The 26,621-nt window shown below is 51.5% G+C and overlaps 2 protein-coding genes across 16 annotated transcripts in view; one reads left to right on the top strand and one right to left on the bottom strand.

Annotated features, from left to right (window-relative positions):
• PHLDB1 (pleckstrin homology like domain family B member 1) overlaps positions 1-13,879 on the top strand; it is a 109,512-nt gene extending 95,633 nt beyond the window's left edge. For 7 of the 10 annotated variants that reach the window (XM_030538286.1, XM_030538290.1, XM_030538289.1 and 4 more), the window contains 8 exons: positions 625-919; positions 2,693-2,783; positions 3,015-3,161; positions 3,518-3,737; positions 4,029-4,114; positions 5,147-5,176; positions 10,040-10,078; positions 12,379-13,879. In XM_030538286.1, the coding sequence (XP_030394146.1) occupies positions 625-919; positions 2,693-2,783; positions 3,015-3,161; positions 3,518-3,737; positions 4,029-4,114; positions 5,147-5,176; positions 10,040-10,078; positions 12,379-12,519 (1,049 nt within the window). In that variant the 3' untranslated portion in view covers positions 12,520-13,879. The remainder of the gene's footprint in view (positions 1-624; positions 920-2,692; positions 2,784-3,014; positions 3,162-3,517; positions 3,738-4,028; positions 4,115-5,146; positions 5,177-10,039; positions 10,079-12,378) is intronic. The other 3 variants (XM_030538287.1, XM_030538291.1, XM_030538293.1) reach the window with 1 other exon arrangement.
• A 1,005-nt stretch (positions 13,880-14,884) lies between these two features.
• TREH (trehalase) overlaps positions 14,885-26,621 on the bottom strand; it is a 30,064-nt gene continuing 18,327 nt past the window's right edge. For 4 of the 6 annotated variants that reach the window (XM_030538299.1, XM_030538301.1, XM_030538298.1 and 1 more), the window contains 14 exons: positions 24,817-24,917; positions 24,349-24,496; positions 23,608-23,695; positions 23,320-23,420; positions 22,826-22,918; positions 22,358-22,474; positions 20,654-20,776; positions 19,758-19,807; positions 18,925-19,125; positions 18,011-18,228; positions 17,253-17,364; positions 16,456-16,568; positions 15,868-15,921; positions 14,885-15,626 (listed from right to left, as the gene is read on the bottom strand). In XM_030538299.1, the coding sequence (XP_030394159.1) occupies positions 15,486-15,626; positions 15,868-15,921; positions 16,456-16,568; positions 17,253-17,364; positions 18,011-18,228; positions 18,925-19,125; positions 19,758-19,807; positions 20,654-20,776; positions 22,358-22,474; positions 22,826-22,918; positions 23,320-23,420; positions 23,608-23,695; positions 24,349-24,496; positions 24,817-24,838 (1,581 nt within the window). In that variant the 5' untranslated portion in view covers positions 24,839-24,917 and the 3' untranslated portion in view covers positions 14,885-15,485. Of the gene's footprint in view, positions 15,627-15,867; positions 15,922-16,455; positions 16,569-17,252; positions 17,365-18,010; positions 18,229-18,924; positions 19,126-19,757; positions 19,808-20,653; positions 20,777-22,357; positions 22,475-22,825; positions 22,919-23,319; positions 23,421-23,607; positions 23,696-24,348; positions 24,497-24,816; positions 24,918-26,621 lie in introns of those variants that run through there. The other 2 variants (XM_030538297.1, XM_030538302.1) reach the window with 2 other exon arrangements.

Below are 26,621 nucleotides of genomic sequence, written 5' to 3' on the forward strand. Positions count from 1 at the left end.
CATGCACAGTAGGGAATTCCTTTTGCCTTCAGACTCTGTCACCGTTGCAGTTCAAATCCACAGGTTTATCCCACTTACTCTACATTCCCACAGTGCTGCATAGGGGCTGCCGCAGGAAGGGGGCTATAAAGGGGTTTGAGTCATGGGTCAGGGAGTTCTCTGAAGACTTAGTGTGGTGCTTCCCCTTCAGCTGAACAGGTAGACATGAGAAGACGGGGGCATATTTGCACTGGGAAATGAATGGGCACGCACGGTGCTTAGCAGGGTGCATATTCTCATACTTGGATGGATGTCACAGGAGATTCTCTGCTCACCGTCATTAATGCTCCGATAGGTGTGCACGTAGACATGGACACTTAGACAGATGGCCACATGCTTGTATTTCCAATCACGTGCTATGCGGACTTAGTGCATGACAGCTGGCTGCACTGGGCAGTTCAGACTCGTGCCTTCCTGGCCAGAGATGGCAGAAGTCCTGTGTGAGCCATGAGTCCCAGGCAGTCACGGTGCTGGGCACAAAGTGAAGGCTGCCTGCCAGTGCCCAGGCCATAGCTACAGTAGCCAGTCAGGCCCCCTTCTTACCCCTGGTGATCTGCCCTCTGTTCTTCTTCCCTTGGGGTACAGGGCAGCAGGTGATTGAGGAGCAGAAGCGGCGCCTGGCGGAGCTGAAGCAGAAAGCGGCTGCTGAGGCGCAGTCCCAGTGGGAAGCCCTGCACGGGCAGCCTCACTACCCCCCTTCTTCCTACCCTCCGCTCATGCATCACTCCATTCTCCATCATCATCCTCCCCCTGGCATCGGGCACCGGGCCGAGGACATGGACCACGCCTATGACACACTCAGCCTGGAGAGCTCAGACAGCATGGAAACCAGTATCTCCACTGGTGGCAACTCAGCCTGCTCGCCTGATAACATGTCCAGGTAATCCGGGCGCCTGCACTCTGGGCAGCCTGCGGAGGGGAGGGATGCACACGGGCTGGTCCCTGTCCTGACAACAGGTGATGTGAAGAGAAACTGCCCTGTTCAGGAGAGACGTCAGCACGTTCCAGATGCCTGGCCTGGCTTAAGGGAGCAACCAGCTGGCTTGGGACTGAAAGCCTTTCAGCACAGGGCTGCCAGGTTGGTAATGAGCAAAGCGTGTCCAGTGGCCTCTACATGAGGTGAACTGGGTGGGGCTCAGTGAACCTAAGGTGCCTATGTGCCTAAGGTCTCTGATGGGCATTTACTCTGGGCAGCTAGCACCTACCACAGCTCACACTTCTGTGGAAACACTGTTTTTAGCAAAATTGCTAGATGAGAGCTAGTACAGGCGCATCTACTCGAGCTGAGAATCACCCCCCCCCACACACACATGCAGCTCAAGTGTAAACATATCCTAAGTGCTGGGGCAGGAGCCTGGTCAGTCAGGGCAGGGGGAGGGAGGGCTAGTTAATAAGTGCAGGAGCCTACAGAGTTTCACTGGGTTGACAGATAAACCATTTGTAAGCATTTCTGACAACTTCATTGCAGCCACCTTCCATCATCCATCCCACACACACACCCCAGCCCCTCTCCCCTGCTCTGAGACTCCCCAAACTCATCTCAGAATCAGTGAGCAATAACTGCCCCCCCACCCCGTGCTGATTGTTGGGGGGCTGGATGAGCGTGGTGAAGCTTGAGGCTGGCTCCCCTTGCTCTGCCCAACATGAGAGCCTGACTCACGGGGAAGCTACTGTGCTGGGCTGTGCACAGCAGCCATGCAAGCTGGGAATTTCCTGGCTTGCGTATGCTCTTCGGGAAGGAATCCAGAGCTCAGGCATTAGTAAAATCATGAATTCTGTCTGGGGGTCCATCCTGGCTCTGTGGCTGCTCTGCAGCAGGGTGTTGGCAGAAAAACAAGCCCATAGAGCTTGTTCATGTTAATTCTGTCAGTGTCTGTGATGATTGATTGGTGGTGTGAGGTGATCCTATGGCAGACTCAGTATTTAGAGGCAGCTCTAGATGTATGAGAGGCATTGGGTTGGGGCAGAGCAGGCGATGTGGCCCTGTTTGATTCCCCCAAGTCACCCTCTACAATGAATCCCTGACTGCAAACAGACCCCAATAAAACCCATGGTTGGCACCATGGCTTGGACCCACAGTGTTTGGTACCCCAGATCCAGGCCCCTCCCTCTCGAGCAAAAGGAGAATTTCCATTAGCTGTTCCAGGGCCTATATAGTCTCTGGATTAGTGTAAGCCCTTTGGAGCAGGAGTTGTCTTCCTTCGGGCACCACCATAACACACTCATGCAGATTTCCCTGGATGTCAGGTGGCTGTCTCCCTGAGTGGGGGATGTGTTCCCAAAATGTGTTTGTGGGCCCCTACTGTGGCTGAGACAGAGATGGAGGTGCAGTGTCCAAGTGCAGAAGGACTCGTGATAGCTCAGGACAAAAACGTACACCTCCTCCACAGAGTAGATACCACTGCCAGTTAATCTCTGAGAGCCCTTTCTGTGAAAAATCATCCCCTCACTGAGGTCTGGCTCACTAGCCTTGGCTCTGAGCTCTGGGAGTTTGCTTGGCCCTGCTGCCTAACTAGTTCCCAGGGGTGAGTGAGCATGGGATTCCTAACTGCCATCCTTTCCTGTAAAGAGACACTCTCCACCTGTGTGGAGCAGCCAGGCTCCTGGCCCAAGCGAGGATTGCAGCTGTTATGGTATCAGCTTTGTCTTGCAGTGCCAGTGGAGTGGAAGCAGTGAAGATTGAGGAGATGGAGAAGATGCTGAAAGAGGCCCATGCCGAGAAATCTCGCCTGATGGAGTCACGGGTGAGTGGGGTCTGTATGCCAATGCTAGGGAGCTACACTCAGAGCATTCTCACCCTCTTGTTTATGGGGACACGGAAGCCTTCAGGGAGAGGGGATCCAGTCTCCAGGGCTGCCAGCGATCCACTGTCACACCCACAAGTCCTGCATCATGAGTAATGCCTCTGGCAGCTAGTGCTGGGCATGCAATAGGCAGGGCAGAGAGGGGATCTTGCCATGTCCTTTACTTGGCAGGAGCGGGAGATGGAGCTGCGGCGACAGGCCCTGGAGGACGAGCGCAGGCGGCGGGAGCAGCTGGAGCGGAGGCTGCAGGATGAGACGGCTCATCGGCAGAAGCTGATTGAAAAGGAGGTCAAGATGCGAGAAAAGCACTTCTCCCAGGTGAGGGGAGGGATGTGGAGCAGGGGATGAGTGGGCTGTCCTTTCTTCATCTGTCTCTGGTATTAAGGAGGCTGCATGGTGCCATTTCAGCCATAGACCAAGCATTCACATGCATGGAAGGTGCTACCTGTCATGCAGTTCTCTTGGGTCTGATGTTGGAGCATCTGGTGCTGAGGGGTAGGGACAAGGTCAGGGCCTCTTGTCCCCTTTTGAGACGAGGGTGACACAGCTGGTGGCAGCATCTTGGATGCTAGGAGTGCCATGGGGCCTAAGTGCTCAACTCTCCCACTTCCTTTACTCTCAAGGGCGGCGACTGCCATTGGGGTGGCACTGACCAGGCTGCGTTGCTTCTCCAGGCACGGCCCCTGACCAGATATCTCCCCATCCGCAAGGAGGATTTCGACTTGAAGACACATATAGAGTCCTCAGGCCACAATGTGGACACCTGCTATCATGTCATCCTGACGGAGAAGATGTGCAAGGGCTATTTGGTCAAGATGGGCGGCAAGATTAAATCCTGGAAGAAGCGTTGGTTTGTCTTCGACCGTATGAAACGCACAGTCTCCTACTATGTTGGTAAGAGCACCCCACTGCTGCCCGACTGCCCCCAGTCTCTATACAAATACCCCACCCCACCCAACCGCCACCAGTGGTGTATTTGACCCTTTAGCCCTCAGAAGGTCTCATCACATTCATATCACTGACAGGGTCTCTCAGGACTCTCTCTCCTGCCGTGACTGGCTCTAGCTAACTCATGTGGTGTCTGGCTCAGTTCCAGCTGGGAGCCAGCCTCCACCCTCTTGTCTTGCTGCCTCCTTCTCTGTGAAGCCTGGTGCTTACAGTGCCTTGCGTTTCTCTCTCATGCAGATAAACATGAGACGAAGCTCAAGGGAGTGATCTATTTCCAAGCCATAGAGGAGGTTTATTATGATCATCTCCGCAGTGCTGCTAAGGTGAGGCCTGGCCCTGCCCCTGGTGTGGGCTGGGGAAGGGGATGGGCTCACTGGTTAATGCTGTCCGAGGGCAGGGGGGGGTTCTCTAAAGTGCAATGGTGCAAGCACCGCCTTGCAGCACTGGGGCGCAAGAATAGACATTCTGGGGCAGCAGGGCTCCATGATGAAGCCCATTTGCATCACAATGCCCACCCCAGTGATAAGTCACAGGAGTGTGATGTGTCGTGGGCCCCTGGGAGCCACAGATGTCCCACAAACCCCCGACTCACCCCATTGTAACCAGCAGGGCCCAGACCCTTGGCACCAGAAGATGTGCCGCTCTGGGCCAACAGGACAGTTGCACAGCCTGTGCTACGAGCCTCTCCCCCACCCCCAGGGATGGGTGGGGTGGGTTAATGCCAGAGCTTCCTGGAGTCCAAATCAGGTTGCGGCCAGTGGCCCAGATGCCAGAAATGGACTTAGTGCTGCCCACTGTCCAGGTCACTGCTGCTCTCTCCACCCAGAGGTGGTTGAGTCTGCCAGAGGTTCAGTTGGCATGGGGTCTGGACATGGCTGGGAAGGGGTGTTATCTCCCAGCACATGGAGGCCTGTGCTAGGGCAGCTTGCCCAGCACCGTGCGCTGAATCCTCTAGTTTAGTCTGAGCCATCTCCCTCATATCTGCAGGGGAACTCCAGCAAGCACCCCTGTCTGTCTGCTGAGAGAGACCAATCTAGCATGTGGGGGGGTGGAGGCAGTTAAATGTCTGACAGACAGTATGATGCTAGCACTTGGGCTGCTAGGATGTCCCTGGACGTTGCAGTCTTGGCCCTCCAGGAGTGAGTGGGCAACAGGCCGAACTACCTCTAGGACCTCGTTTCCTGCAGCTTTCCCCAGAGCAATAATACGGACTGGAGACCTCTGCACGCACAGGCCTGTCGTCACAAATCCTACTGCATAGACAGCTGGGCAAGCGTAAAAGTATCTGAATCCAGGGCAGGCTGAGCTCTTTGTCTATTTCTCTCTCTTTTTCCCCCCTCCTCCTTCCTATCCAGAAAGGATTTTTCAACCTCAGCCTAGCAAATGTATGTATCCCGCCCTCGGGCTCTGCTGTGCCAAGCACTAACCCTGCTTTCATAACGGAGTCCCTTTAACCCTTTACTGCCAGGAGTGCTCTAGTGTTAGTGTTGGTACTAACAGCAGAACCCTCAGGCTGCTAGTCCTGGGCCCAAGGGCCAAACTCAGTGTGTTTTTAACACCTGACTTTCACACAAAGGGAGAAATTTCTCACTTTAAAACCAAGGTTGTGAAAGCTGCTAGTGGCAGGGTGGTGAAGCAGGGCTGCACTGTGCCCTCTATTAAGCCCACACATTATAGTTTTGTTGGCTGGCTTTAAAATTAGTAACAAGTGTGGGAAAATAGCAACCAATGTACACCTCTGAATTCCAGCAGCCTTCATATGGCACCAAAGGAGAAATTTCAGCTGGAGTCTGCTATGGGGAAATGAGGAAAATGGATCTAGAAGTATCTGGGAGCACATGTCACAGGGGGGCAGTAGCAACAGCCAGCATAATTCTATCTGAAGATAATGCAGCCTGCTGCAAGCACAGGACTGTGGAACCACCAGTGACCCCTTGAATGCGAAGAAGCTGCCACCGCTGTTGGGTTGAAGGGAAGGCAGTGTGACTCCAGGAGCAGGCACGTAACTAGGCCCTGAGCCTCCTGAAAAATCTTGTTGGCCTTTGCCAGAATTGGAGCATCCCATATGCTGCAACAGGGGAACATCTCTTTACTTTGCACTGAGCTGTAATTCCAGGCTGGCATCGTGTGGGGAACTCTTTTCAGCACTGTCTTCCCTGGGGCTGCCTATGGCTGCGGTGGGAGTGTCTGGCTGACTTTGACAGCTTTCTGCATGAAATGAATGACTTTTCAGACCTCTGGTATAGTGGAGCAGGGTTCAGATGCTCAAGACTGGGGTCACAGAAGAATCAAATCCAAGCCTGAGGGAAAACCATCAGGACTTTGGCCCTTGCATTGCTGTGAAACACTCAGACTCTGAAATCCCACAGGGCTGGCTCCAGGTCTTCATTCTTCTGAGGCCACTGCATTGAGTTCCATGCAGGTCACTCCATGGGGATGTGCCTTGGATGAGATCTTGAAGCCCAAGGGCCATTCCATTCTGCCGTCTACAAACAGCACACCTACAGTTTCTGATCTCAGCCTCATTGCAGAGAGCAAGGGAAGTCGGCAGGGATGAGCACAGAAGACAGCAAAGTCATGTCTGAGGAGAGCATGGTGGCAAGGAACTGCTATGGCAACAACCCAGAGGAAAATGGATGTCCCTGCTTCTCCTTGGGAAGCCTGAACAGCATTTTCCTGGCTGGAGAAGACAAGACTGGGGAAGTGGCGATAAGAACTGGCTGGTGGAAGGAGGTTGGGGCTCTCACCTAGAGCCCAAGGAAGGAAGTCAAACAAACAGAGGGAGACAGAGTTTGAACCCAGGAGTTCACTACAGCCTGCCTAGGCTTGGGGCTTACCAGAATGAGCTGTGCTTCAGGTCTCTGTACTGCCTTCAGGGCTGCCTATGCAGATTCCTGCTGACTAATCAAGCCAACTGTTTGGACACTATGGGAGTGTCAGTGCAAATGCTTGGCGAGGTACGTTCATCCCTGAGAAGCTGATGAGTCTCTGGCAGGGCTCTGCCTTGGTTGAACTCACTGAACAGAGCTCACGGGGTGAGACGAGTGCTGCAGGCCCACAGGTTCAGCCTAAGGAAGGGGTGAAACTGTGTGGCTTGCCCTAGCAGGAGACTGAGTCTGACACACTGAAGGGGTTTCTCCTAGAGTGCATTCCAAAGGTGAAGCCTAGCATGGATCTGATACCCCTTTATCCAGTGGTTACGGTGCTCATCTGTGATGGGGGGGGACCCTGCTTCAATATCCCCCTCTGCCTGGTTAGGAGAAGGGATATGAAGGAAGATCTTGACTGCCCAGGTGAGTACTCCAAGCTATGGGCCACAGGAATGTGGGAGACCTCCCTCATGCTTGCCTCTTGAAGCTGTTCTACTGGGCTTAACTATTCTTTGGGACAGACTCCCTCTATAGTCTGGTGGTTAACCTCTGTGCCTGGTGTGTGGGAGCTGCTGGTTCAAGTCCCTCACTGGTCTGTGGAGAAGCAGTTTGAAGAGAGCTCTCCACTAGCCCAGATGTGGGCTCTGGTCACTGGTGTATGTAGTGCTCATGGGCTTCCTGATTCTTGAAGTTGTTCCACTTGATTTAACTATTCTTCAGGACAGGACAAAAGCCAGAGTCACTCTTCAGTCCAGTGGTTAGGGTACTAGCTTGGGTTGTTGGAGAGTCTGGTTCAAATGTTCAGCAGGAGTTTGCTCAGGGATTTCCTTCCTCCTCAGCAATTGCCCTTTGGGGTAGAACATCCATGTCTGAACCCCCTCCCTTTCTCAGGAGGCCTGTGTCACCTTGGGACAGGGAGGGGATTTAAACAGGGCTTGCCTACCTCTGACTCTCCTGAGAGGTGGGAGACCCCAATTCACAGCCCTCAGCAGAGAAGGGGAGTGACCTCTGTCACAGCCTGGGTGGCTAGTCTCTGGGGACAAAAGAGTGATTTGGGTCTTTTGTATGGCCACCATTACTCATTAATTAAACCAGCAAGAGCTGCTCTGTATAGTCCACTGTCAATTTACAAGGGCCTGCACCTCAGGCACCAGACCTCCTCCACTGAGACCGATCACTCACATCCCAGAGAAGTGCTCTAACCCCGCTACCATCAAGAGCCATGGAGGCAGCCTTTGGCCCATTTATTATGTAGTTAAAGTGGACCACCATCAATAGAAAAGACTGAGGGAGCCCTGTGTCAGAATACCTCCCAGGCTGGCACTTAAGCCCTTCACTTGAGAGGTAGGGGAGCCTGCTTCAAATCCCATCTCAACCAGCACAAAAGGGATTTGAACCAGCAATTCACCCCCCTGCTGGGGGAAGTACCCCAAACCACTGGAGTACAGCAGGATTCAATGTAGGTTCTAGCCCAATTACTGTTGAGTAGAGTTGTCAATTAATTGTAGTTAACTCGTGATTAACTCAAAAAATTGTGATTAAAAAGATTGCCATTAATTACACTTAAAACAATAGAATTTAAATTTATTAAATATTTTTGGATGTTTCTGCATTTTCAGTATTGATTTCAATTACAACACAGAATACAAAGTGCACAGTGCTCACTTTATATTTATTTTTTATTACAAATATGTACTGTAAAAATATTTTTTTAAATTGTATTTTTCAATTCACTTCATGCAAATACTGTAGTGCAATCTCTTTATTGTGAAAGTATAATTTACAAATGCAAATTTTTTTTGATTACATAACTGCACTCAAAAACAAAACAGTGTAAAACTTTAGAGCCTACAAGTCTACTCAGTCCTACTTCTTATTTATCCAATCGCTAAGTCAAACAAGTTTGCTTACATTGACAGGAGATAGTGCTGCCTGTTTCTTATATACAATGTCACCTGAAAGTGAGAACAGGCGTTCATTTGAATGGCACTTTTGTAGCCGTTGCTGCAAGGTATTTACATACTAGATAGGCTAAACATTCGTACGCCCGTTCATGCTTCGGCCACCATTCCAGAGGACATGCTTCTATGCTGATGATGCTCGTAAAAAAAAAAATGCATTTATTAAATTTGTGACTGTACTCCTTGGGGGGAGAATTGTATGTTTCCTGCTCTGTTTTATCTGCATTCTGCATATATTTTATAGCAGTCTCAGATGATGACTCAGCATATGTTCGATTTAAGAACACATCTACAGCAGATTTGATAAAACACAAAAAGGTACCGACCTGAGATTTCTAAAAACAGCTACAGCACTCAACCCAGGATTAAGTGCCATCCAAAATCTGAAAGGGACAAGGTGTGGACTATGCTTTTAGAAGTCTGAAAAGAGCAATGCTCTGATGCAGAAACTACAGAACCCAAACCACCAAAAAAGAAAATCAACCTTCTGCTAGTGGCACCTGACTCAGAGGATGAAAATGAACTGCCTCAGTCCGCACTGCTTTGGATTGTTATCAGGCAGAACCCATCATTAGCATGGAAACATGTCCTCTGGAATGGTGGTTGAAGCATGAAGGGACATATGAATCTTTGCTGCATCTGGCAAGTAAATATCTCACAACACCAGCTACAACAGTGTCATGCAAATACCTGTTCTCACTTTCAGGTGACATTGTAAACAGGCAGCATTATCTCCTGCAAATTGTAACTAAGCTTGTTTGTCTGAGTGATTGGCTGACCAAGAAGTAGGACTGAGTGGACTTGTAGGCTCTAAAGTTTTACATTGTTTTATTTTTAATGCAGGTGTTTTGTATTGTTATTTTTACATAATTCTACATTTGTAAGTTCAGCTTTCATGATAGAGATTGCACTACATTTCTTAGGAGAACTGAAAAATACAATGTTTTTGTTTTTTACAGTGTAAATACTTGCAATAAAAAATAAAGTGAGCACTGTACAGTGTGTTGTAATTAAAATTAATATACTTGAAAATGTACTAAGCATCCAAAAATATTTTTAAAAAGTTAAACAATAGAATACCATTTATTTTAATCGCTTGACAGCCCTACTGTTGAGTTATTTAATGAAGATGGACCAACTTCAATAGGGAAGAAAGAGTAAGGGGCCCTCCTTCCTCTATTGGAATACCACTCAGTCCTGCACTTAAGCCATTCACTTAAGAGGTAAAAGGTTCAAATGCTAACACTTTTGCCTAACAGAATGCTTTCCCTGCCCTAACAGAACCAACTAATTTGCTGAATGCTTCCTAGGGTGCATAATTAACATGGGGAGAGAGTTTCAGTCTCTGCAACAGATGCTCCAATGGGAGCAAGGTTACAGAACTGTTCTAATTGCATTTGTCTTTATTTTCTTCTAGCAACTAGCAGATATTCTCCCCATTCTCTTCCACAAAGAGGTTTGTCTCAGTGCACTTGTCTCTGCCTCTCATTCTTTTCTTTCGTGGGGTGGTGTGACCTTGCCTGACCAGTTGAGTCCCCAGCCTAGTTGTAGCAGTTTGCATGCTCACTTGTTTTTAACTGGGAATGCAGTGTCTTGGTCAATCCATCAGTCTCTGACCTCCCTGCACAAAAGGCAGTTTCACCAGGAATACACTCTGCAATGGGCTCTTTCTATATTGCACTTGTTTCTGGAGCAGGAGCCTAAGGCTCCTTCCCTCTGCCTCCGAGCCTCACCCTCTCTCTGCAATGGAGTGGGGGGGGTACCATTACAAGATTGACTAGGGGTGGACTATGTTGGTCATGCACACCATACACTCAGAGTGCTTTTGGGCCTGCTCCTAGGATAGTTAGAGGAAGTTTTCCCTTCAACTTTGATAAGAGTAGCATCAGGTACTGTGAAAAAAAAAATTGTGACGAGGATGAACGAGCATCCCTTGCATTTGCCATTGGGGTTTCATGCAGGGGAGATCCAAGTGCTAGTTGGAACCACAAGCACTTAGAGGACTGGGCTGAGCAAGATGGGGAGAGAATTTTAGGGGGCTGGACTCTGGGTTGCAGAAATGCAAAGTGCCACCTATCTATCTCCTACTGACTCCAGGGCAGCTGAGGCCCCCAGCGGGGTTCAAGACTGTGGTTCCCTAAGGTCCACCTCTGCACCCACTCAGCTTCTCAAGTATCTTTTCCAAATGGCAGCAGCTTGGGTGGATTGGATTTCTCTTCAGCAGTAGTGTGCTGAGGAAGCAGCCTCAGGATATCTGGGGCATGCGTGCATCAAACAAGGAGTTTGTGTGATCAGAATCTGCACGGCCTGTGGTCTCACCAAACAAGTATTAGCGTTGACTCTAAGCTGCCTCTGCAACAGACTGAGAGCTGTGAATGTAACATCCACATTAAATTGTTGGGGTAGCTCCAGGCCTTAGATCAATGAATACAGCTGTTTCTACCATTCAGCTGCCAATTCCAGTCAGTACCACCTGTAAACTCTGCCCCTCTCCAGCATGACTCAGAGAATGCCCTGGGCATTTGTATCCTATGCCAGTGGCCTAATGCTGGCCACAGATATGCCAGTGGAAGATACCAGACCTGCAGCTCCCTTCTGCCCTTGGTAAGGGTCATGTGTCAAGGTCTGAGCCTCTTTTATACTGCCACTCTCTGTGCTCAGGAATGTGCTGTGTGATTGGTCTGATTCTAGGAGCACAACTCTGCCTTACTTACCGGATTTGTAGGAAGAATGTATTATCAACTGGGAAGTCAAGGCACAGAGATGATCTGACTTGGCTATGGCCATGTTTGCACCAGGGACAGCCCCCCAGGCTCCTGACTCCTTTCAGTAGGTTGCAGTGGCTCTCAGACTGGCTGGTTGTTTAATGCAGTAGTGGAGCCTTTAATCCTGTGTAAGCTCCATCCTCCACAACCCTGTTGTCCTCAGTGCTGTTCTGGTCTGACAACACAGGTAGATTGGAATAATAAGTCAATATAGTAGCTTCAGCTTTTGGGTTTCTCTCCATGTGCTGGGAGATCTCTGCCCTTTGCAGCCATTCCTCCTCCAGGGCTGTGTCTGCAGATCTCAGGTGCCTGGAGTGCCATCATCTCAGGACATCCTATTACTTCATCTTCCCCTTCTCCATTCATTCAAGCTGCTGCCTCATTCTTCAGGCCAAATCCTACTTCCATCAGGCAAAGCTTTCATTGATGTCAGTGTGACTAGGATTTGTCTTTACAGGTAGAAGCTCACTCAGTGTCATGTCATATAGGCAGATGAACCTCAGGCAGGTTGCCCCCTCTCTCTAGGATTGGTGGAGTTGGGCAACATGACAGGCAGGTGTACAGGCTTGAGCCTCTGACCTAGCCTTGTTCAGGCAGTAGTCAGCGTGGTTGTTGCTCTCCGCTGTTATGCAAAAAGTCCCCAGCACTGTTCCATGATGGTGCTTTGTCTGGTCCTGCACTGGTAGCACAGCAGCTTTCTGTGCCTCACAGGGCATTGGCACAAAGATAAAGGACCAGTGTGCCTTCCTGCACCTGTACTGCCTCCCTAAGGCCCATTTACCAAAGGAGCTGCAAATGCTCACCATGGTGCTGAATCTCAGCACTGCTTCCCCTCCCTGTCTGCTGGAGCACTAGCTGTAGTTGGAAAAGTCCTCAGCAGGTCTTAGGCTGCTGGTGGTGTGGGGGGAAATCGGTTCTATCACTGGGGGAAGAGCTGGCTCCCTAGTTACTGCAGGAACAAGCTCCCCATGTTTTTCTCTCACCTCTGCAGAGTCCCAACCCAGCTCTTACCTTCTGCGTCAAGACCCACGACCGCCTCTATTACATGGTGGCACCATCAGCTGAGGCCATGAGGATCTGGATGGATGTCATTGTGACTGGAGCAGAGGGCTACACCCAGTTCATGAATTGATGGGGACCAGGAGTGCTTACGGTGGTGCTGTTCCAGACCTGCCTTCTCCTCTTCTCCCAGATGGATTTGCCACTGACAGTGCCAAGATGAACTGGAGGCCCCACCACCACCTGGATACAGCAGACAGCCATTTCCATCCCCATCACCTGGGGTGTTTAGCCTGCAGCAAGAAGATCTTGACTACAGAGGCGCTGCCTCCCATGCAGATGTTGCCTGTGTCATGCCCTTTAGGCCCTGGTTGGTTAAACCTGCCTGCTGACTAGAGGGGCCTGGCCCCAGGTGCAGCACTCTTGCTATCTTGCCCTTTTCCCAAGAGAGCTTTGGGTTGTTATTTGAATAAATGTGGGAGAGTTGGGTTTTTTCAGTGGGAGGGAGGAGGGGAATGTTACAAAAATAGGAAAAATCAGCCCTGTAAAGCTGGTTTTTTGTTACAAAATCCTTATTTTTTCATATTGTAGCCATTCCTTGTGGAATCTCTGTAGCATTTTCCCTTCCGCCTGCACCAAATGCCTTGCGCTTTCTCTTAAATGCAGTATGGGTGATAAGAGCGAAGGCATGTGCCTAGCTAGTGCCCAGGCATGGTGTAATCACTCTCAGATGGAACAGAGAGGTGTGCAGAAAGGCTGGCACAGAGGCCTAGCCAAGAGGGTTTTTTTTAATATATGTAATAGTACAGAACAGACTTTTTTATTCTTCAGTGGAAACCTATCAATAGGCTGAAAGGTACAAAACCGAAGAGCTGCCAAAGACCATCCCACGGGTTCCAGTGCAAACTAGGCCTGAAGCTGTTGGATTAAGGAACTAAGCTATCTAAATGCTGCCACTTTTTTAAATGGGAGATTGTTGGGCATCACTATGACAACTGCATCACAGACACATCTAGTACATCCTACCAGCACCTGTGACCAGACCCCAGTTTGCTCCACTGTCTACTTGACTTGTTTCCTTTTCTTGTGCCATGCTCAACAGTGCCAAGGCTGCTGCAGGTGCCAGGATGTGCACCATCACCGTCCTGCCAGATTTACTGCAGTGAGGGGTCTATCCATGTTAGACATCTCTCTGCTTTCCTGTGCCTTGACCACCTCAGCGTCTGGGCATCAGCACAGGCCAGATGCCTGGTTGGAAGGTTCTCATGGGTTATGGTGTTGTGTAAAGCTACAAGTAACTGTGCCAGGTGTGCAAATGCTGTGGGATGAGGGGGAATATTTATATCTGCCAGGCTTGTGATCTCTCTCATGCACTAGGCACCGAGGTACAGTCTAATGAAACCAGTGGCTTGTTCTTCTGACGCTAAGTATCAGAGGGGTAGCCGTGTTAGTCTGGATCTGTAAAAGCAGCAAAGAATCCTGTGGCACCTTATAGACTAACAGACATTTTAGAGCATGAGCTTTCGTGGGTGAATACCCACTTCCTCAGATGCATCTGAGGAAGTGGGTATTCACCCACGAAAGCTCATGCTCCAAAACGTCTGTTAGTCTGTAAGGTGCCACAGGATTCGTTGCTGCTTCTTCTGACGCTGTGAGCTTTAAAAAGTGTCTCACCCAAAGGAGATGTCAGGAGGGCAGGGCAAGAAGAATACAGAGCCTGGTTCTTAAATCTAGGTGCCTACAGTTAACTGTCTGCGCATGCCTCATGGGGAGTCAGAGCCTAAATTCACAGGTAAAGGCCAAATGGTGCGAGCTGCAGAGCCCCCTCAAAGTCCCAGAGAGAGAGGGTGTGCAGCCCCTTGCAGCATTGGGCCCATACTATCCAATTCTGAAGCTGCTCCAACTGTAGAAGTGGAAGTGACAGCACTGGTGCTTTGAGTGGCTAAGAAATTGGGCCCCTTGATATCTTATGCCCCTTTAAAGTGGCTACTTGTATCTACCCCCGTTAGCAAAACCCAGCTGACAGCTAGGAATTTCCACAGCTTTCCTCTAGGGCATAGTGAAGAGTTAAGTTTCACACAGCTGAAAATTCCTTGAAAGAACAAGACTATTTAAATCCCACCTTGCTGTTATAACCTTGAAATCCTTATTTTCCAAATATCTTTTTTAACCCTAGGTATCTGAATTCCAACAAGTGCCACTGTTGGCACTCCTTTTGTCTAGTTTGTACCTCCCTCTGCTCACCTAGGCTGGGGGCAGGTAGCTGCCAATCCAGCCTCTTTTTTTCAGTAGTTGTAGACAGACTGCAAACAATAAAGCCTTTTGAGTAACAGACTTGAGGTTGTTTCCACCTTCCCCACTCTGGACCACAGCCAGCTGGACCCTGAGCCAAAGGGTTCTCAGTAGGCACTGTGCTGGGAAGACGCCTGCCCTGCTCCTATGGAGTTCAGAAGGGTGACAGCCTCAGTGGCTGTCCAGACAAAAGAAATTCTTCAACAAACTCTACAAGTTTATTTATTTATACATCATCTCTCTGAATGAGGGGATGTGGACGGGTGGCACAAAGGGAACGTTGTGAGAATGAAGGGATAAAAGGATCGGTGGTGGGCAGTGAGCTGGGCCCCTGGTGGATAAACAACACACACACTCTCAGGGATGTCACCTGTGCAATGGCTAACACCACCAGGGGGATCAGGGACCATTAATGCCCAGCCCCTACATCTACGCTCTGTCCTGAGACGGGGATGTGGGGCCTCGGCACAGACCTCCACCAGAATCAGGCCCCTATTTATCCCAGTAACCACCAAGGCAGGCATGACAGCAAAGACCAGTTTGATAAACATTAATGAAACAGCAAAAGCATGAGAGAATTGCAGGTAGGGGGCTCAGTAGGGCTGCATGCACAGGGCTTTAGTCACAGCTATCGTTCACCTGTGGCTGCTTCGCTGTCCCAGCAGGTAGAGAAAGAGGTGGCTGCCCCAATGAACCCCCCCGCCCCACACACTCTCTTCCCTAACTGGTTACAAGGCCAGGGTACTGTTCAGTACATAATGGGCTTGTCTCCTCTGGCTCTGCTTCTGGGAGCCCAAACCACTTCCCCTACCATTTCAGGTCAAGGAGGAAGAGGCAAGCAGCAACAATCCAAGCCCTGAAGAGGGTAGAGGGGGAGCCAGAAGTCAGGCGGTCGCCATAGAGATCCAAGAGCTGCAGGACTACACCATTGGTCCAGCCAAATCCCTCCTGGCAGGGGAGAATGCAGCATTAGCAAGGCACATGCTGTTATCCAGGGCAGGAGCTTACACACACATGTGCAGCATGGAGACTGATCAACCCCAGCAGCAGCTTCCAGCCCAGCAATTTGGAGGCAAAACGGGGAGCCTCGCCCCCATGAGGAGAGCACATCCTCCATGTCTAGTGAGAGATTCTGTGAGCACACATCCCCAACCTGTAGGCAGTGAAGCATTTCAGTACATGCTCTTACCTGGACTTGGTACTCTCCTCCTGTCCCTGGCTTCCCATCTCCATCCACATTGTACTGAGGAAAAAGACCATTATTCAGAAAGCCCCATTAGAGTGGGGGCGAGAATGTTCCCACCCCATAGAGTCCAGGGAAAGAGGGGCAGGCACAGAATCCAGCTCTTTGTGTTCACGAGCACAGTTGCTTAAGGCAGAGGAAGCTGTACACCAGGCAGGGGCAGAAAGCAGCACTGGGAGCGGAGGGAAGGGACAGAATGACAAGACCAGCCAGCACAATAGGGGAGACCTGTGGCTGATCAGCCACATTTGCCCCTGCTCAAGTCCACTCAGACTGAACTGTCCGAGATCAGATCTGGTGGCTCCACACCTGGGGCGCTGGTCTGAATACAAACTGACAACGAAAAGGTTAAAATAAGACAAGGTTCCTTTAGGGTAGCAGCCCAGACTCTTTCCATGCAAGCACTAGGCACTCTGAGGTAATCACCACAAGCTGCCCAGGGTCACAGGGCAGGGTGTGTGCATGAATTCCACTTGACAAGCTCCTACCCGCAGGGGATGCAGCCTATCTGTCCGGGACCACCAATGTCTTTACCTTCTCGAACATGGCCTGGTACTTCTTATATAAGGCAAAGTTGGTTCTGACCCAGTTCTGGGCCAGGTCAAAGGCAATTTCTTTGGCTCTCGAGGAGCTGGACTTGGCCAAACCTATCAACACAGATAAATGCCAGAAGGTCAGGGACCTGGTCCTGCAAACACTAGCCTGTCCATCCCTGCAAGAGGTGACACTAGAACCCTCACTGGAGCTCAAGCCCACCCCCGCAAGCATGGCAGAGGCAGGGGCTTTGTACAATTCCTCCACCACCTCCTCCAAAAGCAGGCTTTGACAGGTTGGACCCAAACCTGATGGGTTTTGCCCGAGTGAAGGCCACAGATCAAGGCCGTTCGGGCTTATGGACTCTCAAGCAGAGGTGAGGAGGGTTATCAGTGCCCCCTGGCTTTTCCACTAAGCAGTATCAGTGGCTGGATGGCCTGCTCTAGCAGCAGTTTGGGAAACGCCCAAGTGGGAGAGTCTCCCCCAAACCAAGATGGCACTGTGACACTTGGGCTCACAGCAGAGCTCCCAGCCTGACCTGCAGCTGCTGCACAGTCAGGAACTAAACCCACAGAAACAGGATCAATCCACCAGGCTACAAAGCAGCAGCAGAGTGGAAAGCAGGGATTGAGAGAGGCATAATGCAATACCCAGAGCTGCAGCACAGCTGAGACAAGGTACAAGGAAACAAGGGGCAGGTCCTAAAACAATTTGGAGGCCTGATACCAAACACAGCAAAATTTCCAATGGGCTTCCTGTCCTGCAAACTATGGATATGAGCACAGCAGCATCCTTACCTGCAATCACCATATGCTGCAGTGGAGGCCAGGCATTGGGCAGGTCCCACTGCTCCCCAGTCCTGAACAGTGAGGTAGGGAGCCCGTTCTTATAGGACAGGACTGTGCTCCCCTGCAAACATAGACAGCATATTGAGTGGTGGCACTGGGCTCCCCAGTGAGTCACCATCCAGGAGACAGAAGGCCACGGAAGGGATATAAGGAGACAGGACTTTGTTGGCTAATCTGGTCAGCTACTTCTAGCCCAGCCAAGCTCATGAGCTCCATCGATGGCTATTAGCCAGGTTGGGCAGGAATGGAGTCCCTAGCCTCTGTTTGCCAGAAGCTGGGATTGGGTGACAGGGCATGGATCACTTGATGATAACCTGTCTGTTCATTCCCTTTGAGGCACCTGCCACTGGCCACTGTCAGAGGACAGGATACTGGGCTTGACAGATCCTTGGTCTGACCCAGTATGGCCGTTCTTATGTTCTGGGATGGGAACAGGCATGGCTCAGTGTAGGAAGCGGGCTCTAGGGGTCACTAGTGGGTTGAGCTAGAGAAGCAAGCCCTGGGAATCTCCTGGCAAACACGGGACAGGGCCACATGAGAACTGGGCTCCAGCTCTACCTTGCTGAGCTCTGTGCAGACAGCATGTGCCAGGCTCAACAGGAAGGTATGTGGCACCATCCACTGTCTGCAAGGAACACTCCCCACGTGATAGGCTAATGGGTACACTGCTCTGTTGAGGTGAGGACTCTCACAGGAGCCCAGCTCACCTCTAAGTACCGCACTGCCCTCTCAGCTGCAGCCTGGTCTGAGAAGCAGTCAGTCCACAGGGGTGCCAGGTTGGAGGGGTAGAAGGCTGGGTTTGGCTGCTTCTTCAGGAGGTTGAAGTCCAGCCAGACTCCAGCAGCCTCATTCCAGAAGACAGCTTGGACAGCCTCGAGCCTGCGCTCCAGAGCAGCCTGGAACTGGGCAGCCTTGGTGGTGTTTCCTGAGAGAGAGAGAGAGAGAGAGAGAGAGAGAGAGAGAGAAAATGGCTGATTACACTAGTGAGGGGTTTGCAAAGCATCCACAGATTAATTACAGTGCAATGCAGCTTCAATTTTTGCTGTGGCCCATGGCAGCACTCACTGCAGACTCTAGTCCCAGTGCACTCTGAACAGCATGGCCTGTGGCCTTTGCTCAGTATTAGAGGGGGAGGAAGCTGAAACCCACTCCAGCTCATGCAGAGTCAGCTACAGTCTTCCAGCTCCTTCCAGCCCACTGGAAATTTGCTGAGACAGCCCCAGGATGGGGAAAGGCAGGTGCCCTAGACAAAACTGATCCCTACAATGCCCATCACCTACACACCTGATGCCCTCCCTAGGCTCCCAGCACCTGAGAATTAAACAAACAGAAATAAATGAAGTGAGCAGCAAAGTGGCTTTACTTGGGGCAAGAGAAGAGTTAAACTACTTCCTGCTCCCACTGGCAGGAAGATGCCACTAGGTTGCACTGCTGTTTACACAAGCTGCTCTGTGGGAAGCAATGTTACAGGATGCTGGGCCCTTTTTCCACACAGGGGATGTTGCCCCAATAACAGCATCTTGCGTCTCACCCTGTCTCATGGGGGGGCAAGGGAGGAGAGGAAAGAGATTCAGCAGGCATCAGTATCTCCACAGGAGGCACTTCCCAACAGGCTCTTTACCCAGTATCCTGTAGAATGAAGCCAGCAGGTGCTCGGTCTTGCACAGAAAGGCATTCAGATCCACTGGCACTACAGCGCTGGCTTTGGTATCCTTCAGTGTCGCAGGGAGTGGGGGAGGCCAGGAGAGGAACCAGCGAGAGGAAAAGTCCCAGCCTGACTCTGCTGCTGATTTTAGCTCTGCCCAGAGCTCCTGCCTGGCATCTGCAAGACACACAGACTGGCATAGATACGACTCAATGTCTCCTGTGGCAGAAGATTTAGTACCTCTGCCCAGGGTGACCACTGGCAGGAAACAGCAGAGAAGCAATCTGGGGCTTGAACACAGGTTCTGATGGGATGCAGCTGGACCCAGGTCCCCAGACTGGGGCAATGAGGATAGAAGCCTCTGTTAGAGCAGGGACCCTAGGCCAGAGCACTGACCCCCAAGCACAGATATAAGGGCCATGCTGGTTCAGCTGGAGCAGGGGTTAAGCAGCTTTATCACACTTTCTTAGCTCCATCCCAAGGCTCCTTAGAAAGAAGGAACTGTTAGAGCACAAAGCTTGGGAAGCCCCAACAAATCCTGTCCTGGAGAATTGACAGACGTGGTCACAAGACACCATGGCCAAAAGAAACCTAACCCCCAGTGCCACCACATCTGTGCCATGGCCTTACCTCCCACAGATGCAAATTCCATATCCAAGCCCCATCCCAGCTCTCAGAAATCTCTCCCTGTCTTCCCCTGGCAGATGGGTGCCCACATTTAGGTGCAGTCAGTGAAGGGCAGCACAGGCTGCTCTGTTCTAATGGGCATTAGAGGGACAGCATCTGTCATCACAGAAATCTCTCTTTACCTTCATTTAAGTCACTTGCCAACTCCCAGTCTTTACTGTAGGACTCTGGTCTGCAGGGGAGAGTGGACAGAGATTGGGAGACAGAGAAATCACCAGGTCAGCCCAGTTCTTAGTCATTTCCTTGCCCTAAGCAGGCAAAGGCTCAGATGCCTGGCATGCAGAGCCGGGTCTCACAGTGGCTCTACACAGGGGAAGCCAGACGCTGAGGTTGTGAGTGAAATCCTACCAGTGGTCCTACAAGGACCAGCTGCCAGGCTGCGTGATGACCCTGTTGGACATTGAGGGCAGCGCGAATTCCATACGGCACTGCTTCAGCCTCAGCCCACCTTCAGCAGTTCCAGATCTCAATCAGCAACCCATCCGCTGGGCTTGAGAGTGCCTCCTCGTGCTGGCTGCCGAGTGGACCCTCAAGTCTCCAAGGGACACATTCCTCAGGGTAACAAGAGGCCATACCTTTGCCTGCAGCTGCAGGTCTTGCCTGTGCATGCTCTGGGACAGGCGCGGTTCTATGCAGCAGCTTGTTTTCTGCAGGGGCTGGAGGACAGCCCACTCTGCACTGGGATGTCATTGTCCTATCACAGGACAGGACTGGGAAGAGACAACACAGCCATGTCCATCAGCACCTGTCTCCATCACAGGGGATGGGGAATGGTCTGTCGAACATACTCAGTGCCACTGTAGAGCTTTGCGAGAGACCTGCATGTGCAATAGCCCCAAAAGAGGGGGGTGGGACGGATGATTATCCCCCTCTGTTGCTGGGGAAACTGAGGCATGGGAGGGGCCGTGAGTCACTTGCCCAAAGCCACACAGTAAGTGGCAGAGCTGGAAATAGAACTCAGGAGTCCTGACTCCTCCTCTAGTGTAACTCCATTAGATGGTGTTTGTTCGGATGGTACCTGGGCTCCCCGATCTGGACATTGTAGTAGTTCAGAGTATGATTCCTGTCCCCAACTGTGATGCTCACAGAGCGATTCCTCTGCCAGAACTCGTACTCTACCTCCAGCAGATGGATATTCTCCCTGGGAATCAGACCACAGGCATGGTCAGTGTCTCCTCACGGAGCAGTCTCTTTCCATGAGGAACAAATCACCCAGTCATGGGTCTGCCCAGGAACTAGGGGGGACAGGAAGCCCAGTAGGGAATGAACCACTCCAAGGAACTTCCCAGTGGATTTGCTCAGTGTAGACTTTGAAGGGCATAAACAGCACAGACCATGACCTGGAGCAATGCTCCTGCTCCCTCCAACACATGCTGGCCAAGCAGAGTGCAGACCACGCTGGCCCTGGGACCAGTCAGTAGAGGACTCATGTGTCAGTGCTGTACCCAATATTACAGCAATGAGCTCTTGCTCAGACTAGCCAGGCTCATGGGGGCCTGGAGCGCGAAATCTCAGAGGAGGAGAGGGCATATGCAGGGGCATGTGTGCACCCAGAGAGGGGGCTCTGCCTATTGTGAAAAGGGGGTGGGGGTAAGAGTTACAGACACCTGGAGTATGGAGCACCCAATGGACAGAATCATGGCCACTCCAAGTCCCATCCTGTCTGCACAGGCAGAGAGTGCCCACCCTCACTGCTATGCAAGATCCTCATCGGTGCCATAGGAGATGGGGGAGCCTTATCACCTTAGGTAACAGGGTGTGACGTTACAGCCCATATGATTTTATAAAAATATGCTAATGAGTGAATAGAATGTAACTGGAATATGCTTCATGCAAAAGGTCTCTTGTAAGGGATCATTACAAAGCTTATAATCTACTGAGTGTGATCATTCTATTTGTATAAATGTAACACTCTTGTATCTGAAACTAGAAATATGAAATATAACTCTGAGGGCCTATTGTAATTATGCAAAGTGTCGGCCATTAATGGTGTCCAGTCTGAGGAGAAAACTTATTGAAGCATCTCTGAGGGTTAGATTATCTGTATTCAGTTTGATTAAACATAGATTTGCGCATTCTGTTTTATTTTGCTTGATGACTTACATTGTTCTGTTTGTTACTGCTTGGAACCACTTAAATCCTACTTTCTGTATTTAATAAAATCACTTTTTACTTATTAATTAACTCAGTATCTATTAATACCTGGGGGGGAGCAAACAAGCGTGCATCAGTGTTATAGAGGGCGAACAATTTATGAGTTTACCCTGCATAAGCTTTATACAGGGTAAAACGGATTTATTTGGGTTTAGACCCCATTGGGAGTTGGGCATCTGGGCTTTAAAGACAAGCACACTTCTGTTAGCTGCTTTCAGGTAAACCTGCAGTTTTGGGGCAAGTAATTCAGACCCTGGGTCTTTGCTGAAGCAGATGGGAGTGTCTGGCTCAGCAAGACAGGGTGCTGGATTCCTGAGCTAGCAGGGAAAACAGGAGCAGAGGTAGTTCTGGCACATAATTTGGCAGCTCCCAAGGGTGTTTCTGTGATCTAACCTGTCACACAGGGTGCCAACCCATGTCCTCTGCAGCCATCTGGACCTGATCCTGAGGGAGAGCTCAAGGGATTGGCACCAGCCATGGGGGATGGGGGAGAGAGGTAAGGAGAATCCACCCCTGCCCCCTGGGACATACAGGGTACTGGTGACGCCTAGCAGAACCTCATGCCCACCTGAGAAACTCTGTGTCATTGGCATGGGCCAGGTAGGCATCCATCATCAGAGTGAGGAAAGGTGGCTGGCTCCGGCATAGGTAATAGACTCGCCCTCCATTCGGGATGTGCCCATACCTGCCCATCAGGGGAGAGACCACGTATTACACAATCCTAGGGGAGGAAGATGAAGGGCCCTGTAGAAGCCTCCCCACTTCCCACACTGCATTCGGAGCAGGGCCCCGCAACTGTGAGGAGATGGCAAAAGCTGGAGGACAAGATGACGTATGCCCCTCATGACAACGGTCCCCGGGCAAGCATCCTCAAAGTGACACCCTCTCAGCAGAGGGCACTGCCAGAGCCATGGCTGTGTCACTTGGTCAGCTCCTCATGCTTGGACAGGGAAGGAGTGGCTTCAGAGTCGAGGGAGGAAGGTAGCGAGCCTCCAGCCAGACTCCTCTCTCTAAGTGCCTTAGGTCAGGGTCTCACCTTTCCACCAGGTACAGTAAGTTCTGTATCATCCCCTTGGCTGTGGCTGCCATTTCAGAGAGGAGCAGCCCTTCAATCACCCAGTAGGAATCCCTGCAGCACAAAAGAAGCAGTTGCACATGCGATACCAGATGCTTTGGGCTTGTGGCTCTGCATGAACCAAATGTAAGATGGTCCATGCTCACACCCAACACTCTCCTGAGCATTGGGATTCAGGCCAGGGCTGAGGACAGTGTGTCTGCACCCACACCTTTCAGTCATGGCTGCATCTAGTGTGTGACAGGACAGCTTGTCACATAGTTTTAGCAAGTACAATTATTTGAAACAACCCCCATGTATACTGGTCAGGAGAACAATGCCGGTGACAGCCAGGCTCAGCAAAAATTCACCAGCTCAATCGGCATGGGGCAGAGCCAGAGTTCCAGCTGTGGCTGCAGTGAAGTCAATTCGAGGTGTAACCAGGACAAAGCTCCAACACACCAGCTGTTACTCACCAGTAGTAGTATTCAATGAACCTGCCACCGGGCACTATCACAGGGTGCGGCACATAAATCTGAGAGTAAAACATCGGGCGAGTCCTAACGTCATCTTTGATCTGAAAAAGATGATCCAAGTTGGTCGCCACTCCCCATGACCCTTTCCCACAACCCCCAGCTCCCTGAGCCAGTCGCCCCTCCTCCTCCTCCTCCAGCCCCCACAACTAGCCTGGGCCAAATCTTCACCACACTTGCATTCTTTCCAAACACAGCGCACAGAATCAGGGTCCCCCCACATATCTCTACCTTTCTCCCTAGGGATTTCCACTTGGCATTCAGATCTGATGCCCATGCCTGGAGTTTTTGGTCAGAAATCTTGGCTAAAATCTGGGGGCTAGAAGATAAAGAAGGAAACATACTCAAGAGAGGAGACAACCACAACCAAGCACCTAATCACCACAGGCAAGGGTTGCTTCCAGAAACTGCCTGTGACATACACTGCCTGATACAGTGCAGCAATCAATGGGTCACAGCACCCTTCTTGGCTCCCACTCCCCGCAGTGCACAAGTCAGAATGTGGCTAAATTAGCAATTTAGCTCTAGAGACCTAAGCTTCAATCGTCAGTAGATCATAGATGGATTTGGAGGTATAACTGGTTTTTCAGGCTAACACCCATCTCATGTTCTAGTCCATTTCATCACAACTGGCAGCCTCTGCTAAAGCCAAGCCAAAGATCTGACTATCAGCAAGATCTGCAGGTCAGGATGGAGGGGCATTGGCAGAGACGAAAAAGGAGGGAGGCTGCACGTCAGGGTGAGGTACATTGGCAGCACTGTGAATAGGGAGCACTGATTACAGCTACCACATCTCCCAGGTACTAAAAACAAATTCATTGCTTCCCAAGAAAGTTGTAAATCAACCCCTGCCTCCAGAGTGGGACAACATAGGCCAGCACAGTGCAGTCTGGCTCCCTTACTCCCATCACCAGGGCTGAGGCTCATGCTGCACTCACTCTTGCAAGGACCCTTTTGGGTTCTATTTTGTACCTGCTCATCCAGTCCTGAGGTTCCCATAGCTCAAACTCTTGTCCAGGGTCTCTGAAGGATGAGCTCACAAACTGTTGCAGCTGCTCTTTGGACAATATCCCCTCTGGAGTCACATTCACTAGTTGCTGGAACTTCTTCAGAACTAGTTCTGGGAAAAAGAAAACAGCCTTCACTGTCTACGGCCTTGGCTGAGGTTCTGCCGAATCTGCGAACAAGGGGACCATGAATGGTGAAGGCACAGTGACTACTTGGTGTAGTATGTACCAGGGCACAGTGCCACTATTCCCACTAATACACCTGTGCATTAGTACCAGAATTCCCAATCATCCTGTATGAGTGTGGTGAGATGGGCCAAGGGCCCCAGCTTGTACCAACAGGCGGGTATGGGGTTAGACTGCAGGTGTTTGACAGAAGGGAAAAGAGTAAACACAACAGCTCTGTAGCCCTAGCCAGACTGCGATTACTGACCTGGAGACTCCTGCAACGGCATGTCAACAAAGTGTTTGTCATCAGAGAAGAGCTTGGCCAGCTGGACCTGCTTCAGGAGGTCCCCAGTGCAGTAAATGTGGCTGAGAAGAGAGAGAAAAAAAGGAGTGAAATTCATACAGACATACCCAGGCATGTTCTAACCCAGTGGTTCTCACTTTTGTACTGGTGACCCCTTTCACATAGCAAGCCTCTGAGTGCAACCCACCTTATCAATTAAAAACATGTTTTTATATATTTAACACCATTATAAATGCTGGAGACAAAGTAGGATTTGACGTGGAGGCTGACAGCTCGCGACCCCCCCATGTAATAACTTGCGACCTCCTGAGGGGTCCCGACCCCCAGTTTGAGAACCCCTGTTCTAACCCATGTGGTCCAGGCAATTCCTCAGGAAGCAACCAGCTTATTTCTTCTTCGAGTGATTGCTCACATCCATTCCAGTTAGGTGTGCGCGCCGCGCGTGCACGTTCGTCGGAAACTTTTTACCCTAGCAACTCCAGTGGGCCGGCAGGTCGCCCCCTGGAGTGGCGCCGCCATGGCGCCCAATATATATCCCTGCCGGCCCGCCCGCTCCTCAGTTCCTTCTTACCGCCGTGTCGGTCGTTGGAACTGTGGAGCGCGGCATAGCTGTCCTCCACGTCCCTAGCTCTCCTAGTTATCTATCGTTATCTATCGTTATTCTCTAGTTCCATTATAGTTGTTAAATAGTTTGTTAAGTTGATAGTTAAGTTAATTAGTTGTAAAGTACTTCTTCGCCGGGGGCTTAGCCCTTCCCGGCACCCGGCACCGGGCTCATGCCTGGTTCGCCGGGCTTCAAGCAGTGTGCGGCCTGCAAGAAGCCCATGCCTACCAGCGATCCCCACGAAGCGTGCCTGAAGTGCCTCGGGGAATCGCACAGATCTGACAAGTGCCGCATCTGTAAGGCCTTTAAGCCGAGGACAAAGAAGGAGAGGGATCAAAGGCTCCGAACTCTCCTAATGGAGGCGGCACTTGACCCGACGGCTTCGCAGGCCGTGGTATCGGCACCGGCACCGGATCGCTCCGGCACCGAGAAGACTCCTCGGCACCGACCCTCTCCGGCACTGGAGCCAGAGCCAAGGCCGTCGAAGTCTAATACTCCGGCCAGGCAGACCCGGCTAGAGCGCCCGGCCTCGACATCGGCCGCGGCGCCGCCGGCACCGTCAGCACCGTTGACTCCGGGCCCGGCGGGTCCGTTGAGTCCGGTGCCGCCGAGCTCCCCCATGAGATCTGGGGTTGAGATAGTGGTCCCATCCACACCGGAGACCTTCGCCTCGGCTCGGGACCTTATTGCCCTGACTGAGCCTACTCGGCTGCCACCCCCGGTACCTCCGGTGCGGGTCGTGTCCAGAGGCAAGCCCATGATGTCGGCACCGCCCAGAGACAGTCGTTCCCGATCCAGGTCCCGACGTCTTGGGCGCTCCAGATCCCGACGCCGCTCGCAGTCCCGGCACCGCTCCCCTCAGCGGTACCGGTCGCACTCGCGGCACCGGTCGGCATCGAGACGGTCGCGGTCAGGCTCCAGTCGACACCGGCACCGCGACTCCAGGAGCAGGTCCCGACGCTACTCGCCGCACCGGTCGACCTCCCGGCACCGAGCTGGTGGCAGGTCCCGGTCCCGGTCTCGCTCGACCTCCCGGCACCGAGCTGGTGGCAGGTCCCGGTCGACCTCCCGGCACCGAGCTGGTAGTAGGTCCCGGCACCGAAGCGGCGCCCGGCACCGAAGCGGCGCCCGGCACCGATCAGGATCACGGCACCGTGACAGA

Source organism: Gopherus evgoodei, chromosome 19 (assembly GCF_007399415.2).
Source record: "Gopherus evgoodei ecotype Sinaloan lineage chromosome 19, rGopEvg1_v1.p, whole genome shotgun sequence".
Classification (NCBI taxonomy): Eukaryota; Metazoa; Chordata; order Testudines; family Testudinidae; genus Gopherus; species Gopherus evgoodei.